At 39.6% G+C, this 19,434-nt stretch overlaps 1 protein-coding gene across 2 annotated transcripts in view; it reads left to right on the top strand.

The window, feature by feature from the left end:
* The window catches only part of GPC5 (glypican 5), a 1,060,457-nt gene that overhangs the window by 24,809 nt on the left and 1,016,214 nt on the right, over positions 1–19,434 (top strand). For both annotated transcript variants that reach the window (XM_074962530.1, XM_074962537.1), the window contains exon 2: positions 8,224–8,385. In XM_074962530.1, the coding sequence (XP_074818631.1) occupies positions 8,224–8,385 (162 nt within the window). The remainder of the gene's footprint in view (positions 1–8,223; positions 8,386–19,434) is intronic.

Consider the following 19,434-nt stretch of genomic DNA (forward strand, 5'->3'; position numbering starts at 1 on the left):
ATTACCCTTATCAAAACTGTGAAATCAATGCATATTATAATAACAAACAGCTTTCAACATTTTCCACTTTACCTATTCTCTGACATGAAATGAGGTAATCTTATTTCTGCTTTTAATTTCTTCTGGCCATAGTGGACAACTCTAGAATGGTTTTTGTTTTTATCTTAATGTTTAATTTCAAAATATGGATAGTGTATTTTTTGTTAAAACAAGGTGAAATAAGACTGGGATTTTAACAGTTTAAAATTAACAGTGAAATATTCTTTGCCTTGCTGATAGCTCTTTTGTTATCTACCAGAAGGTATCTGGCTCATAGGTTGCACTGTAAATCTTTTTGAAAGTGTGAAGTTTTGATTTCATCCAATAGTGAACAGTTTATGTGTTTCGCATTAAAAACGTAGTGGCAAGGTACATTTCTGGAGGAAAGGAAAAAGCTGGTGCCAGCAAAAAAAATAAACCACATGATATGAGTTGATTAGAGTTGATTCTCAGTCTTAGTTATGTGAAATTGAATGTGGGTGAACACAATGAGAATGGATGCTGGGAGTAGTCAGTAAAATAGCTTTGGAATTCATTGTGAGGGGTGGGATCCAAGGACTAATAGTGACATGCAGGGACCAGTTGGATACTCATCAGCTGAGTGACTTTTATTAGTAGTCAGATGCAGGTTTTTCTCCTATGGTATGAATGAAAAATAATGTGATTTTAAATGTGAGACCTTTGTTTTGCTTGAACAGTTTCAAACTGCCAGTTTAGGCAATCGCATGGCTGGCAGCATAAAATATCTAACAAATGAAGGTCAAATGAAACCCAGAGTTTCCACATTAAAATTCACAATTCATTTTAAACAGAGACTAGCAATTAAATAAAATATCTAATGAAACAGGACTTTCTCCCTCTTCAATATGGCCCCAATCCTCCACTGCGTTTTTGCTTTCCCCTATGCTGCTGGTTCAAAGTGGTCCTAAACTGATGTAACTGGTCACGAGGCTCACCCCTTTCTAAAGTCCCTGCACCCTGGCAATCTCTGGGTATTATAACAGTTCCTTGGAACCATTAGCAACTGGATTACTTTAGAGCAATATTCAAATTGTTATGACTTAGATCAGGCAGCCAGCCCAGATTTGGGGTTGGGGGGCTTAAAATCACATTTGCACACACCTCAGCCAAGCTGCCTCATATGTTACTTGGCCAGATCTGAAAATCGGTGTCACTAAGTTTAAATCTAATATTATTTTCTGTGTTAGAAATCCTGGGTCCAGAAGTTAATGGCTGATTTGTTAAGTAATACCATGGGTTGATTTTTCCAGTGTTCCTTTCATCTCCCAAAGTACCTAGATTTGTACAGTAACTTTCTGAGACCTATGCTTCATGTCTGTTCCTCTGTGTTCCATATTGGAGTGGTGAGAGATATATCTGTGATGGGAAAGCAGGGAGGTACAAGATGCAGATAGAGTATAGAAAACTATTTTTGAGAGTAATGCAAGCCAGAGTTACAGTAACTAGAGCATCTTCTAGAACAGAGTTTCTCAAACTGGGGTCCACGGACCCCTGAGGGGTCTTTGAGGGTACTCCAGGGGGTCTGTGAGTCATATCCGTGGCCGCTGGCCCCACTGATCAACTGCTCCCCCTCTCTCCCAATGCCTTTTGCACACCAGCTGTTCAGTGGCATGCAGGAGGTGCTGGGAGGGAGGGGGAGAAGTGGGGACAGGACGTGCTCAAGGGAGGGGGCAGAAAGAGGCAGGGAAGAAGAGGGGCAGGAGTAGAGTGGGGGCGGGAAAAGGTGGGGAAGAGGTGGGGCCTTGGGGAAGGGGTGGAGTGGGGGTGGGTCCATGAAACATTTTAAATCAAAATGGGGGTCCTTGGGTTGCTAAAATTTGAGAGGTTTCAGAGTAGAAGCCGTGTTAGTCTGTATTCGCAAAAAGAAAAGGAGTACTTGTGGCACCGTAGAGACGAACAAATTTATTTGAGCATAAGCTTTCGTGAGCTACAGCTCACTTCATTGGATGCATTCAGTCTGATGAAGTGAGCTGTAGCTCACAAAAGCTTATGCTCAAATAAATTTGTTCGTCTCTAAGGTGCCACAAGAACTCCTTTTCTTTTTGTAAAATTTGAGAATCGCTGTTCTAGAAATCTAGGAAGAAAATCTGCTGATTAATATTTATACCAAATTTGGAGTACACTAAACATACACTAAACATTACAAAGTGGCATATTTCAAGTTTATCCTAATTAGCTTAATTGGTAAGGGAGTTGCTTAATTCTTTATAGGTGACCTGTTTCTCTTGGTGAGATGGGTTACCCAGTTTCCTACCGTAATGATTCAATCCCTGTCCACTAGGGGGTCTGTGTATTTAGTCTGTGTACTGTACTCAGTAGAACCTCAGAGTTATGAACACCTCGGGAATGGAGATTGTTCATAACTCTGAAATGTCCATAACGCTGAACAAAACATTATAGTTGTTCTTTCAAAAATGTACAGCTGAATATTGATTTAATACAGATTTGAAACTTTACTATGCAGAAGAAGAATGCTGCTTTTAACCTTCTTAATTTAAATTAAACAAGCACAGAAGCAGTTTTGTCAATTTTTTAAAAACTTTCCCTTTATTTTTTTAGTAGTTTACATTTAACATAATACTATACTGTATGTGCCTTTTTTGTGTGTCTCTGCCACTGCCTGAGTGCATACTTCCAGTTCCAAATGAGATGCGTGGTTGACTGATCAGTTCATAACCCTGGTGTTCATAACTCTGAGGTTCTACATATGTATAGAGCCTCTGCTAAGCCTTTCTGTGTGATTAATTCCTATTCAGAAAGAAAGATGGATCCTTTCTCTGAAGGAAAGGTTTAACTGTAATTTGCATATGGTGGGAGGCAATCCAGGATAAGGAGAATCCTTTGCCTGTGTGCACTTACCCTGTTCAGATTTTTATACAAGCCTTGCTGTGGCATTTGAACAACCTGCATGAAGTTAACCTGTGTACATTTGAGTTGGTTTCTCTTGATTTTGGAAAATATCAGCCAGGAAACATATCCAAAAGAAATTTTGTGTAAAAGATTTGTATTTTTTTTTTTAAGAAAACACTGTTTTTGCAGGGTTCAGAGATTCAGAGATTCCAAGGCCTAATCTGACCTCCTGTAAAACACAGGCCACAGAACTGCCCCAAAATAATTCCTAGAGCAGATCTTAGAAAAACATCCAATTTTGGTTTAAAAATTCTCAGTGATTGAAAATCCACAGTGACCCTTCATAAATTGTTCCAATGGTCAGTTATCCTCACTGTTAAAAATTTACAGCTATATTTGGCTGAATTTGCTTAGCTTCAATTTCTAACCATTGAGTCTTGTTATACTTTTCTCTGCTAGAATGAAGTCCATTATTAAATATTTGTTCCCCATTTAGATACTTATACTCACCCCTTAGTCTAGTCACCCTTTGCCATCTCTTTTTTAAATTAAATAGATTGAGCTCTGTGAGATTATCACCATAAGGCATTTATTCATTCTCATGGCTCTTCTCTGAACCCTCTCCAATTTATCAACATTCTTCTTGAATTGTGGGCACCAAAACTGGGTACAGTATTACAGCAGCAGTCGCAGCAGTGCCAAATACAGAGGTAAAATAACCTCTCTATTCCTATTCAAGATTCCGCTGCTTATGCATCCCAGGATTGCATTAACTCTTTTGGCCACAGCATCATATTGGGAGCTTGTGTTCAGCTGATTACCAACTACAAGTCTCAAATCTTTTTCAGAGTCCCTGTTTCGTAGGATAGATTCCCCCATCCCGTAAGTTTGACCTAATTTACTGAATGCTTTCTGCCCCTGGGGTTGTCAAGAGGCCAAGTCATGAGATATTCATCTTGGAACTAATGACAGGCAAGAGATAAGTCTTCATGAGAGCAATACAAACTGCTTATGTAATGTATATTTATATTATAAATATAACATTAAATACAAATGTTACAAAAAATACATTAAAAGAACACTGCGATTCTTGCATATAAAACCCAACAGGGGACTTAACAGAAAAGTCTAACAAAATTGAAGAATTTTCTTTGAAGGGATCATTCCCAAACTTAATCTACCTTAAACATGATAAACTTGTCTTTAAATTTGCTTTTGCAGAATGAAAAATCTAGTAGCATCCCTCAAAAATGAAGGCTGCAATATTGCTAAAATCACAGGTTCTCTGTGGAGTGACTCTCTGATAAACCTAGAGGACTGAGTTTGAATTTCATACATGAATGGATATTGTATCCCGTCTCTTTACCTGCCTGCTCCATTCTTAACAATCGACATAGCACTGAAATTTACAAAAATCTTGGAAGGCAGGATTTGGGTATATTTCAGTAATTTGCTTGTTCACAAAAATTTGCAAGTAGGCAGAAAGAGGGGGCCATAAAATTGATATGTATTGTGATACAGCATGGCCAGAAGGCAGCAGGAGAGTGATATAGGAGAGATATGTAAGTTCCAGGATTAGGAGAAGCCTTATTCCCTGTAGAAGGAAGAAAGGTTTCTATAGATTAATTAAAAGCACCTGAAGCCAATTAGAGCACCTGAAGCTAGTCACCTGATAAAACCCCCTGCTTCAATCAGCCAGGGGAAGGAGTTGGAGCAGAGTGGTTTGGAGTTGGAGCAGAGAGCAGTTTGCCGCCGCCTATTTAGACGATATAGTCATCCATAGCCCTGACTGGGAAACGCACCTAGGGAAAGTAGAAGCGGTACTAGACGCCCTGCGGAAAGTTGGCCTCACTGCCAACCCCCTCAAGTGTGTGATAGGACTAGCTGAGACCAGATACCTGGGGTATGTAGTAGGGAGAGGCTTGGTAAAACCCCAACATTACCTAGCACAGTGGGTATCTGATCCTTGATTGGGGTTCCTATATGCAGCTATAATAATGATTCCCCTGGCCATGTCGGTACACTGGATCCATGCTGCTTGGGAATCCCCTTACCACAGCTATGGTCTCTGTTAAAGGTTGGGGGTTCCCCACTTTACAAGAAAAGTGACATAGGCTGTATTGTCTTTTTTGTGGGACTTCCATAGGAGTGGTTGGGGACAGAGTACAAGATGCTTCATGGGGTTGCAGAGACAGCTGACTCTTTCCTTCTTCACAGAAGGGTTGAGATCCAGGCATGGAGGATGCCATCTGCAAATGTGAAGGCAAGAAGGCACACTGCATTGGGCCCAGAAATGACTAGACTGGCCCTGCAACAACCGCTTTAAAGGCTGTCTACTTGTGGCCAGTTTGGATAAAAAAAAAATAAAAAGGGGACAGTAGGCTCTTGCAAGTTGTTTCATGTTCTGAGTGACAGAAATTCTGAATGTGTGGCTTGAGGAAACCATGTATGCTTAGGCTCTAAAGTCTAAGGGCAACTGGAAAGGTGGCTGTTCTTGTTAGGAAATAATTGTTAATGGGGTCCAAGTGTACCTGATTAGTCTCTGAAGCAACAAGCAAAAAGATTTTTCTAGTTATAAGAGCTTCCCACCCCATCTTTACTGTTGTACTGTGTATCCCTGCCTCCATGAATCAAGTGATAGCACTGTTAATGTATGGCTGGAGTTCTAGACAATTTATGTATGCACTGGCCAATATCAGTGGTTGTGGGCACTTTTCTTTGTGAGGAGGCTGAACCAGTTAAGATCCTTGTTTTGTTTACCCTTTATCCAATGTAACATTAATTTGATTGGGGAAATGGGAACCAACTAAGCTGCATTTGGCTGTCTTCATTAATATTCTGGTACATAGTTTTAATATACATGCTTTAAAGCCTTTGTATAAAAATCTGCTGTTCCACTATGACTCCATGCACTTCAGCAGAGATATTCTTGATTTACACTGATGTAACTGAGAATAAATTTGACCTAGTGAAGTCATTCATTGCCCATCTTTCCAGAACACTCGGATATAATCCTCAATAGCTTAAATTGTTGTTAAATAGCTTTTTATGAAAATACCATTTTAAACACCCTGATTTGAGACCTCTCATGAAATATTCATTGTATAAAGTGTATGCCTCCCTTCTCAAAATATTATTTACAGTATCTTGGATGGAATGATTTAACAGAGAGGATTAGAAATAGGATTTTAAAAGTAGCTAAAGGCATATAATATTATATAAATAAAATAAAGCTCTTGTAGATTCAATGCCAGGGGAATGAAAGGTGAATGAGAATGGGTAGCAGCATGGTTAGAAGTCAAGAGTAAATGACATCAGGTTTTGTCAGTTTTATCCTGGGCAATTTCCCCATTTTCAGTCTTGCAGTCCTCATCCTATGGTTCTCTTCCATCTGTCACGAGGAGGCTCCAGCATGTAAACCTAGCAACAGAATTAGACTTTCAACCAGAGGGCAGATTTAAGAGGATTTCTCATGTAAATTCCTAAGAAATCTCTTGATACATATCAATAAAAGTTCTGTATTTGAGAACAGAATTTAACTCTTAGACAGACATTCTTAATAATGCTATGTTTAAAGTTATCACTTTTTTCTGGAAATGCTGATTTACCCATTTTTAGAAGAGAACATTTGGATACACTGCAGTTTTTTAATTAAAATATTAATTTCTTTCTTCTTAGATCTTTACACTTTTCATTGCTCTGTATTACTTTAGAAAGGGGAAAACATATAAGGTATTCAAATAAACAAGGTAAATAAAAATTCAGCATGCATTTGTTTTTTGTGGAACAGGACCAGACATCTTTGAGAGCTTTGGGTAATGCTTTCACCTGTGTCAGGAGTGGCCAAACTTACTGACCCTCCGAACTGCATACAACAATCTTCAGAAATTTGATAGCCAGGGTGCACCTGCCAGGGCTTGGGGCTTCAGCCCCGTTCCTGCTGAAGCCCTGAGCTACAGCAGGTGTGCCCCGTGGGGCTGAAGGCCCAAGACTCCCCCCTCCCCCTGTGCAGGGCAGAAGCCCCTACTCCACCACCCTGCTTGGAAGGCAGAAGTCCCAAGCTCCCCACCACCAACTTTGGTAGGTGAAGAATGGGGTGGAAGGGTTGGGGGTAGGGAGGGCTCTGAGAGCCGCACTTTAACTGTAAAAGAGACTTATGTGGCTTGTGAGCCACAGTTTGGCCACCCCTTACTTACGTCATGTTTCTTACAAAAGGGAAATTGACTAAGCGGCAGTTCTGCAGAAAAGGACCTGGGGATTACAGTGGACAAGAAACTGGATATGAGTCAAGAGTGTACCCTTGTTGCCAAGAAGGCTAATGGCATTTTGGGCTGCATTAGTAGGAGCATTGCAGCAGATTGAGGGAAGTGATTATTCCCCTCTGTTTGGCACTGGTGAGGCCACATCTGGAGTATTGCCTCCAGTTTTGGGCCCCCCACTACAGAAAGGATGTGGACAAACTGGAGAGAGTCCAGTGGAGGGCAACAAAAATGATTAGGGGGCTGGGGTACGTAATTTATGAGGCAAGGCTGAGGGAACTGGGATTATTTCGTCTGCAGAAGAGAAGAGTGGGGGGAGGGGATTTGATAGCAGCCTTCAACTACCTGAAGGGGGGTTCCAAAGAGGATGAAGCTAGGCCAGTGGTAGGCAAATGGCCTGTTAGGGTAATCTGCTGGCAGGTCACGAGACAGTTTGTTTACATTGACCGTCTGCAAGCATGGCCACCCACAGCTTCCAGTAGCCATGGTTCACCATTCCTGGCCAATGGGAGCTGCGGTAAGTGGCGGCCAGCCCATGCCACTTCCCGGAGCTCCCATTGTCCGGGAACGGTAAACCGTAGCCACTGGGAGCTGCAGGTGGCTGTGCCTGTGGACAATCAATGTAAACAAACTGTCTCATGACCTGCCAGTGGATTATCTTGACGGGCCACAGGTTGCCCACCACTGAGCTAGGTTGTTCTCAGTCGTGGCAGATGACAGAACAAGGACCAATGGTCTCAAGTTGCAGTGGGGGAGGTCTAGGTTGGATATAAGGAAAAACTATTTCACTAGGAGGGTGGTGAAGCACTGGAATGGGTTACCTAGGGAGGTGGTGGAATCTCCATCCTTAGAGGTTTTTAAGGCCTGGCTTGACAAAACCCTGGCTGGGATGATTTAGTTGGGTTTGGTCCTGCTTTGAGCAGGGGCTTGGATTAGATGACCTCCTGAGGTGCCTTCCAACGCTGATCTTCTTTGATTCTATGATCATGTATAGCACAATGCACTGTACACATAATGATAAATTTGGAAAATAAAAGTGTATTTCTTTCTCTAGGGGCTGATCTTCAAGTTTGTACATCCAAAAACCTAACGTGTTGTACCAAAAAGATGGAGGAGAGATACCAGATTGTAGTAAAGCAGGATATACAACAAGTGCTTCAGACATCAAGCTCTACTTTAAAGTTTTTAATATCTCATAATGCAGCTGCTTTTCAAGGTAAATCTTTCTACTGTACATTTTAAAGCTTATTCAAAAAGCATTTTCTTAACGTTATCATATGCTTAAACTGATCTGTGATAAGTTACCTATTTTAGTTCCTCTTAATACTTATTGTACTTTATCAAAAAGAGTATTTAATTGTGGAGGATGGGCTGTGTGTATTAATTGTGTGTGGCTGGTAACTAGTGGCCTTTGAGAAAAATAAAGAAGTGGGTTTAATTAGGTGCTTTGTTTAGGACTTTACACCTCTGAATATCTAAAAAGTGTCATGATGAATTTCACTTTGATATGCATGCACACTGCAAAGCCCTCCCTCGGATCAATTAGTCCTTGGCAGGGTTGGTGGTATAGTAGCTTTTCAGCAGGTTCTCTCACCACAACCCCTCCACACTGGTGAAGGGTCCTCTGCATAGGCTGATGTGGATGGCAGTTGGAGGCATGGAACTTAACTCACATTTAACTTGATTACAAGAATATGCCTATCTGCCCACACTGTATTCATGCTCCAGAACTATAAACCCTCACACCAAATTACCACTGTCATGGTTACGGGACTAGCTTCCCCTCTGTCCTTTTTCTGGTCTTTGAGTACATACCTCAGGTGTTAGGCCTCTTGTCCTCATCTGTTTTGGGGTGGTAATTGCTTTGCAAAAACCTTTGTTCGTCCAATGCTATGCTGTCTAAAGAGACAGGCAGCCATTTTGTGCTCCTTTCAGTGATGAATGTCACCAGAGGGGAGAAATGCACTGGGTGCTTTCTGATAGGACCTTTACTTTGGTCGCTTTTATTTTTCTTTTAATCAGAAATAAGTTATTCAAACTAAAAGTGTCTGTTTTCTCTTCGTGTATAGGAAAAAAACTCTTAAAATTGAATTAGCTGACTTGTAAGGAGCTTTTACTATTGAGGCTTTAAATAAACGATTAGTTGTATATTGAATTTCCTTTTTATAGAAGGAAGAATAGATTAATATATTCCAAGATCAGAAGGGACCATTGTGATCATCTAGTCTGACCTCCTGTATAACACAGGCCATAAAACTTCCCTAAAATGGTTCCTAGAATAAATCATTTAGAAAAAACATCCATTCTTGATTAGAAATTGTCAGTGACTGAGAATCCACCATGACTCTTGGTAAATTGTTCCATTGGTTAATTACTCTCACATTAAAAATGTATGCCTTATTGCCAGTCTGAGATTTTCTAGCTTCAACCTGCAGCCATTGAATTATTTTATACCTTTCTCTGCTAGATTGAAGAGACCATTATTAAATATTTGTTCGCCATGTGGATACTTACAGACTGTGATCAAGTCACACCTTACCCTTCTTTTTGTTAAGCTAAATAGATTGACCTCCTTGAGTCTATCACTATAAGGCATGTTTTCTAATACTTCAATCATTCTCATGGCTCACTGTCTCCAGTTTATAAACATCTTTCTTGAATCGTGGGCACCAGAACTGGATGTTCCAGCAGCAGTCGCACCAGTGCCAAGTATAGAGGTAAGATAACCTCTCTACTCCTGCTCAAGATCCCCCTGTTTATGCATCCCAGGATCACATTAGCTTTTTTGGTCACAGCGTCACACTGGCAGCTCATTTTCAGTTGATTATCCACCACAACCCCAAAATCTTTTTTCAGAGTCACCGCTTCCCAGGATACAATCCCCATCCTGTATGTATGGCCTACATGCTTTGTTCCTAGATTTATAAATTTATGTTTAGCCATATTAAAATGCTTATTGTTTGCTTGCACCCAGTTTAACAAGCAATTGAGATTACTCTGAATCAGTGACCTCTCTGCTTCATTATTTACCATTCTGCCAATTTTTGTGTCATCTGCCAACTTTATCAGTGATCATTTTATGTAATTTTTGCCCAGGTCATTGATAAAAATGTTAAATAGCATAGGGCTAAGGAATGATCTTTGATGGATCCCACTGGAAACACACCCACTTGACTACTAAGTTTAGTAGCTTCTATTTAATATCCTCCAGCAATACTAGTGGAATAGAAAGATTGTTATCATCATGACCATATTATGAGACTATCTCATCTGTTATTTTTACCAAAGTACAAAACAGAAATGTTTATTGATCACTTCTGCCTTTTCTGCATTATTACTGAGAATTCTACCATTGCCATCTAGCAGTGGACAAAAATCATGGTCAGGATTCTTTTGGTTTCTAATATATTTAAAAACTCCTTAACTCTGCTTGCCAAAGAGTTCCTCCTTGTAGCCTTTTGCTTCTCTTACTTTTCTACAATTTTCTACAATTACTACCTTCTGATTGACATTCTTTACTATCAACTTTCCCTTTATTTTATTTGTTTTTTTGTTTTAAATTTATAGCACCTTCACTTCCCCTCAAACCCAGGTGAGAAGAAAATTCTGTAGCATGTGTAAGCTCTCAGCCAACTCTAGGTTTAAAACTTTATTTGACCTTAAAGAGATGACTTGCGGAAATGTGGGTGTTGAATGTACAATTGAGTTCAAAAGGAAAATCACCATCAGTGTTGCCCAAAATTTGAGGTGATTGCTAAATTCAAGTATGGCCATTACAGCCAGATATCCCGAAATAAACTTGCATGAATTCCAGATGTCCTAAAATGCTGTTCTTGATGTGTGTTTGGGTCTTTCAAGTCACAGAACACATAAGTGAATGCTGAAATATTCTCAAGGTCACGGTTTTCTCTTGCAATACCTGAAGTCAGTTCAGCTTTAGACCTTGGAGCAAGATTTTGGTATATTACTTGCATCATCCCATAGAAGAATTTTGAAATGTCCTTCTTAAAGATGTGATCATACATGTTGTATGATTATAATGTAGGTTCATTATGGGCAGCAGCTATGTAAACTTACCAGCACTATGCCACAGTGTGCTTCTTCCCTTGATGGGGCAGACCTCTCTTATTAGCGAGAAAGTAGTTCAGGCTCTATGCCTATTCATTTCTTAGCTTTTCTGCTGAGACTATCCACAATAATTGCACTTAGTATCAATTGTAGCAGCTTTTTGTTTTAAAATACAAAACAACAAAGAGAGCCCCAGTTTTTCTATCACAGAAAGAGGGAATGTTTGCTAGGAAACTGAGGGTTGCCCCTTATGCATTGTTTTAAACTTGCAAGTGGATAGACCCCAAACACTTTGATTTAATGTTTCCTCTGCACAATGGCAACCCTGATAGTCTCCCTAGTTCTGCACTTCAAAGTCAGCAGTGCATCTGTGTCCAAGTTTCTGGTGTTATTTTTTAAACTATGATCTTATTTTGAGCAAGTGCCACAAACCAAGTATTGTAATTTTTATTTTATTTAATAGGGTCAGGTTGGCCCTGGTAGGGGTGCTTTCTCTGTGTGTCCCTGGATGCCATGGTTATCCCAGTGGAGGTTGGAGGAAAGTGGGCCCATGGCTTTGCTTGCCCCCACACCAACCCATGGAACCATTCAGATGCACTGGCAGGGAGTAGGGGCTTCACCATCGTAAAGGCTGTGGAGTTCTTGCATATCCAGGGTGGGGGTGGGAAGGTGGCATGATCCTTCCTCAAGCTTGCTCTGAAATGCTGCGCCAAGACTAGTATGGCCCTCGGTCTAACAGGTAAATCTAGCCTATAATGTAGTTTTCAAGTGTTCGTTATTATAAAATCTCTGTATTTTAGGGAACAACATGTCACTTTAATTAGTACAAATTAGAACACTTGCATGCCAGCTCTTGGTAGAATGTTATAATTCCTTTCTTATGTATAGTATGTTTCAGAATGTGTATTGTGACAAAACAAGCTATACATCTTAACCTCTTCTATTACCTCTAAGATAAGAATAAAATAATATTAACTAACATGGCAAGTGGGAAATGTTCAACAGGGAAGAAGAAATCACTCATCCCTGAGGGAAGGTGATTGGAGAACTTAAGTTGTATGATAATGATTGGACTTCCACTTGTCCTACAAAATGGTTGATAACTTTGATTAATTACAAGTTATTTTCTTCAAATATAGCTAGTGCATGAATTTTCATGGAGATTTTAACTGTGAAGCAGTGCAGCAAACTGTTTTAGAGTTAGTGGGAATCGAAGAAATATAAGATGTAAATTTGAAACACAATCATTTTTATTGACTCAAAAAATGTTTTACCCTTTGCAAACACTTTCCTTTGTCTTCAGAGTAAACTGACAGTTTTCAGGCCAAATGAGTATTCCAAGCTAAAATTATGTGTAGTGGTTTGCGCTAAAATAGGACTTTATAAAAGAAGCTGACTGCCTCCTTAACTATGGTAAGGTCACCACTTGTCTCTAATATCAGAAACAAGCAGTCTCAGAAATTAAGGTAATCCAGAGTTTTTCAGATAGCCAATTAAAATTAACATTGAAAGCATACATTAGTGGTACATGCTATATCAGCACATCTGTTACAAAACTGCTGTGCGTGTGTGTGTAAAATTTGAACAAAAAGTGGCTTACCCACTTTTTTAAAATGAGAGTGAGAAAAGTGCTTCTCTCCCACACTTCTTGAAGATATTTTTATAATAACTTGAACAGCTCTAGTGCTGAAAGGTTGGGCATAGAAAGTTGAAAATACAGAAAATACAGCATGTAATTAGTCTTTGAGGATAGTTGCCTTTTTAACTGTCATGATGAAAATTTATTTTGATTTCACCAGGTTAAGCCTCTGAAAAGTTCTTTGCACCTATGTGCTTGATTTGATTCAAGTTGTTAACAAATTAACTGATGTCCAAGTGCTAGTAGGCTGTACTGTGCATGTGCCTAGACCTCACTCAGTCTCCTTAGTTCCTCCATAATGATTTCTAAATGATTCTGGGAACACTTGATGCTATTCTGTCACCAGCAGTATTCTTCCCCAGAATGGCTCTTGGCCTAAAGGAAAGAGAAGAATGGTTGGGTTCCAAGAGGTTCTGAATTCTACGCCCATATCTTTCACTACAGAATATTTATTCTCAGCACTTCGGGCCCTCTTTTTAGTCAAATGAGGAAAATATTGTTTTCCTCATCCAGTTGTTTTATATATGGGTTAACTGAGGCCTATTGCAATATAATATAATATACATAAAAGAAAGACTGGCTGAAGTTGCATGCTTGATATTGTATTGTATTATTTTAGAAATGTATATCATCATGTAATAAAATACTAGCATGATGCATATGCACAAGAGGGAAGAGTTAATATTGCAGACTTCATTCTGGTATTTCCTGACACATGCTCTTAACTAAGAAAACCTTAATGATCTTGTGATGCAATTTTTTTGAAAATATATTACACAGTATCATGATATTATGTTGCAAAATTATAATGACAAAATAGATCCAATGCCCACTTTAATCTAAGCAAGGAGGATTAAGTGGACTCACAGACATGTGCCATATTTGTTTGAGATTATAGTGCTATGAATGTGATGAAGTTGCAACCAAATAAATTAAATGAATTATGTGGACAAGAAAATACGTTGCAAACTTCTAAACTACTTTCTTTGGTAGCCTACTTGTACCATCAGGTACAACGAACATTTGTTCATTCCTGTTTAAAAAAAAAAATCTGTGGTGGCAGTAATTGAAATGTTTTCAGTTTCAAAGGTTTCTTAGAGAATGATTTGAAGACCAGAAAACTCTTTTCAGCAGGAGCTACCATTTCCTACTTCTGGTTTCAAGTGATACATTGTTTTATAGATAATTTGTAATATGGGGAGTCACTTCAAAGCAAAGGTTTAATTTTTTCCTTCTCTTTCTGGTCTGTAGTTCTTTATAGTGAAAACACAATAAAATATATACATAAATTAAATCCAAGCACTTGATGATTTCACATTTCCTTGACTACATGGATAAAATTATTCTGGTTCAGATTATAACAGCACAAAAACTAATGGGCTGATTCCCTGATCACCTTTAGGCTCCCCATCTTTTGGGGCTGTGCAGAGGACTTTCTGGCACCCAATCTTCTGCATGTTCCCTCTGGCTCCGGGAAGCAGAGAATAGCCATAGAATTAAAAGGGACTACAAGGGTCATCTAGTCTAATCACCTGCCAAGATGCAGGATTTGTTGTGTCTAACCCATCCAAGACAGATGGCTATCCAGCCTCCTTTTGAAAACTTCCAGTGAAAAGTTAAAAAGATGGAAGAGCAACCAAAATGATTCGTAGATGTGAAAATATTATTTAGAAAGAAGGATTAAGGGAATTAAAAGTGTTTAGCCTAAAGAAATCATGTTTTAAGTTTGACCTACAAATGCTACAAAAAATATTCATTTAATCGGGATAAAATAAAATTAAAATAGGGATAGTAAGATAGTGCTATACTATGATAACATGGGACTGATATGACTCCTCTGATCTGGCTCCAGACTTCCATACTGCATCCACTTTTATAATCATAGATTCCAGTTTTGCAAACACCTGAGTATGTGCCTAATGTTATGCACATAAGCAATCCCATTGAAGTCAATGTGGGATTGTGGTCATAGAACATGGAGCTGCTAAAGCTGAATGTCATGACTTGGGGAAAACAAAGATAAGTAACAATGTGTGAAATTCATAATGACATGCAACAACATAGGTTTCAAGTATTTTGTTACAGACATAAACAGGCTTATTTTTGCCCTAAATATTGCCCATGTTAAACATTTGCGAGCCAGTCACATTTTCCAGCTCTAAGGGAATTATATACTGCATTTTCAAGAGACAAGAGAACAGTTTGAGAAAGAAGTCTTGTTTCTATGCAAAATTGGACTTGAAATTGGCTGGTGCTTGTTGGGATTTTATTTTTCAGTGAAAACTATTTTCTTCTATCCAAAACACGCAAAAATCAACTTTTGTGTGTGGAAGTTTTCAGTTAAAAAGTAGTCATTTTGACAAAACTTCAAATGAAGAAAAATTTAGAGGATCTGTAATTGTATGAAATAAAATGTAAACATTGCACAAAACTCCTTTGAGCAAAAATAATGAATTTTCCACTACTATAATTGACTTTGTGTGTGTTTAAAGTAAATAATTCAGAAGGAAGGAGGACTATATGTACTTAGTGGTGGTATAAAAGAAAGAACAATGGGCGCAGAATAATAGAGGACAAATTCAGCTTGGAATTCTGGAAGTACCCTCTGATGGCAACCAGAAATGGTCAGCAAAGAGTCCACTTACCCTCCTTCTGTTCACATCTTTCCAGTTCACATGGAAAGTCACCAGCAGTACTGAATGAGACATAGTATTAAGGGCACATGATCAGTCCAAGTTGAATGGAAAGTTTGATATTTAAAACAGGGGCTAGCAGCAACTATTCCCCCAGGATTCATATCCCTTATGTCTTTTCCATGAATGAAGGGCTGTGAGGAAAGATGGGTCTTGTAGCATGACCAAAGTCAGCAAATCTGGGCTTTTGGAGAATTGTTGAAGGTAGTGACTTCCACAGTGATGATCCCATTGTTATTCCAGTTGACCATTAGCTCGGTCACTATAGCAGATTCCAGTCTGACGTGCTCTTTACTTTCATCATCTTGAATTCTCTCAGTAAATCCAGGCTGTAGGGCCAGAATTTTCAAAAGAGGCCAATAACTTTTAGATACCTCAGTTTTTTTTTTTTATTTCCCAATTTCAGTGATGTTAATCACACAGTTCCCAGTGACTTCTGAAAATCAGGTGCAATTGTCTCAAGTTGGGTATCCAAAAGTAATGGCTGCTTTTGAAAATTTGACCTTAGGAATCATACACTATGCTCTTGAGCACAGAACAACATTTGGTGGTAGTAAAGCCAGGAAGAGGGCATTATATTTGTGTGAGATTCTAAATTGTTCTGCCCTGTACATGTTGTTAGTTTTGTTTTAATTTGGTTGGCAAATTAAGTCCAGTATCCACTAGAGAATTTAAAAGGGAAGAACAGTATATTTGTAATGTGAATGGTGTTAAGCCAGGTGTATATCATTAACACGTATTGTTTGAAACTTGCCTTTCTCATAAATTGAATTCTTCATTTACTTGCTCACCCTATGTACTTTTCCTGCCATAATTATAAAATTTATCTTATAGGTCTGACTTTCTTTTGACTCTTTGTTTTATTCCTCTGATGCTTTGTGTTTAATAGTAAACTGGTTCTCATACAATAGAGCAAAATAAATAATACTAGAGGGAAAGCTGTTCTATTCCTGTGTGATAAGCAAAGAAAGCATGATTTTATAGCAGAATTTATATAGAGGCAATGTCTGTGACAGACATGGAGCTGATACATGTAATGTTATGAATTCTGCTGTGTAATAATTTTATGAACATTGTATATTACCTGATTAGTGTCAGGGTTCCTTCCCCACTCTGAACTCTGGGGTACAGATGTGGGGACCCACATGAAAGACCCCCTAAACTTATTTCTACCAGCTTAGGTTAAAAATTTCCCCAGACACAAAATTCCTCGTATCTGCGATTCAGTATGCTGCCACCACCAAGCGATTTAACAAAGAATCAGGGAAGAGACCACGTGGAGACGCCTTCCCCCAAAATATCCCCCCATGCCCTACACCCCCTTTCCTGGGGAGGCTTGAGAATAACCAAGATGAGCACAGACCAGACTTGGGTTTTTTAGGACACTAAAAGCTCCAATCAGATTCTCAAAAAACAGAACATTATTAGAAAAACAAAAAAAACCCCACAACTCTGTAAGATTAGAATGGAAGATAATCTCAGAGGCAGTCAGATTCAAAACATAGAAAATCCCTCTAGACAAAACCTTAAGTTACAAAAAGACACAAACAGGAATACACATTCCCTCCAGCACACCAGATTTCACAAGTCAAAAACAAAAGAAAATCTAACGCATATTCTAGCTAGATTACTTACTAACTCTATAGGAGTTGGATTGCTTGCTTTCTTGATCTGTCCCAGGCAGAGGTATCACACAGACAGACAGACAAAGCCTCTCCCCCACACCCCTAGATTTGAAACTATCTTGTCCCCTTATTGGTCATTTTGGTCAGGTGCCAGCCAGGTTACTTGAGCTTCTTAACCCTTTACAGGTAAGAGGATTATATAGCTCTGTATCAGAGCTTCTTAACACTTTTCCTTTATATTTATGACAGTTAGTGAGGGGGAAATGTTGTATATTGGGGTTAATGGAATATTTATTATATGCGTATAATGCTTGGATTCAATGGGCTCAGTATGGGAAGGTGACACAATGGCTTTCCAGATTACACCCAAGCAAGCACTTGAAAGACAAAGGCATCCTTCTAAATTCTAGGCAGAAGTGATGCAGCTGTTTTATCAGGCTGGAATGCTAGTGTCTTTCTGGTACAACATACCAGCAATAAATATCATAATGGTATGGTGTACCTGACCGTACCTGCTTACTTTCACCACTGTACTTACAACACACCTGCTAATGCATCCCGAAGGATGTTCATTTTTTTCAACAGTGTTATACAGTTGACATAGTCAGTCTGTGATCCACTATAACCCAAGTTTCTTTTCTGCAGTACTTCTTCCTAGTGATCAAAAGGATTATAAATGTTAAAAAAGTCTTGATCCCTGCATAGGTGGGTGAGTCACCTGGGGCTATCCAGAGGGTGACTGGTAGGTAAAGGTAATATCTTTTATTGGACCAACTTCTGTTGGTGAGAGAAACTGTAGTCAAATCCAATAGCAAAACTACAGAAGTTATGATATTAGAGAAAGTTTTCTATATTCTGACTACTCAAGAAATCTAAAACTGGTTCCAACACAAAACATGATATCTAATGTCTCTGGTCCAGTGGTGGGCAGCCTGCGGCCGCGGGCACCAGGAGCTGCGGGTGGCTGTGCAAATGTAAACAAACTGTCATGCAACCCACCAGCGGATTACCCTGACGGGCCCCATGCAGGCCACAGGTTGCCCACCGCTGCTCTGGTCTGACCAACAGAAGTTGATTCAATAAAAGATGTTACCTCACCCACCTTGTCTCCCTAATATCCTGGTACTGACAGATACAACTACACTGCATATCCAGAGCGTGTCAGTGAACTCTTACAAGGAGACATGCTGACAGAGAGAGGCTAGGCAGAAAAATCTATAGGGAGCTAGTTCTACTAGGATCCCCACACAGGATAAGCTAGACGTGTGTAATGCTTTTAATATATATTTTCTCTGAAATGTTTTTGTTCTAAACAAACAATACTTTCCTTTAAGAGGCAGGTGTGGTCACTGATTAGAGGCAATAGAACTTTAGGGTCTGAGCCTAAGTCAGACCCGCTGAGGAAATAGTAGTTAGTACCCGGGAACTACAACCCAGAACCCGGTTGAAGATTCACACGATTCCAACCTGAGCCATGTGATGGCTTGAGGCCCAAGATGTGGGAGGAGGCTGCACTCAACAAGACCAGAAGGGATGAGTGGTGCAGTTCACTGGGTAACTGTGATAAGTCTTTCATTAGATACCATGTTTAGGGTGAGAACTAGTTTTACATTTGCTGACACTTTCTTGAATAGTCAGAATATAGAAAACTTTCTCAAATATAATAACTTATGGAGTTTTATTATTGGATTTGACTGCAGTTTCTCTAATGTTTCCTAACACACTTTCTCTCTATTTTGGCTTTTCCATTAGCTTAAAATAGTACTATAAATCCAGTGCTCATTGTGTCCTCCACACACAAATCACCAAAGTCTTTCAAAATGTGGTGCACAGAGACATTGATTATGAATATATACTAGCTCAGAGGTGCTGACTTTCTAATGTGCCAGTGGGTGCTCGTCCCCACTCTACCCCTTCCCTCAAGGCCCCACCCCACCCTGCCTCTTCCCACCCCTGCTCCCACCCTACCTTTTCCTGCCCCATTCTTCCCCCTTCCCTGAGTGCACCCTGCCCTCACTTCTCCCCTTCCACCCCTCAGCACCTACTGCATGCCATGGTACAGCTCACTGCGTTGGGTGGGAGCGCTTGGGGGGGGGGAAGGAGCTGACTGGGGGGGCTGCTGGTGGGTACTGAACACCCACCATTTTTTTTCCATGGGTGCTCCAGCCTGGGAGCACACACACAGTCAGCACCTATGTACTAGCTTGCTCTGGTATCATATCACTGCTGTTCATGCTCCT

Source organism: Natator depressus, chromosome 1 (genome assembly GCF_965152275.1).
Source record: "Natator depressus isolate rNatDep1 chromosome 1, rNatDep2.hap1, whole genome shotgun sequence".
Taxonomy (NCBI): Eukaryota; Metazoa; Chordata; order Testudines; family Cheloniidae; genus Natator; species Natator depressus.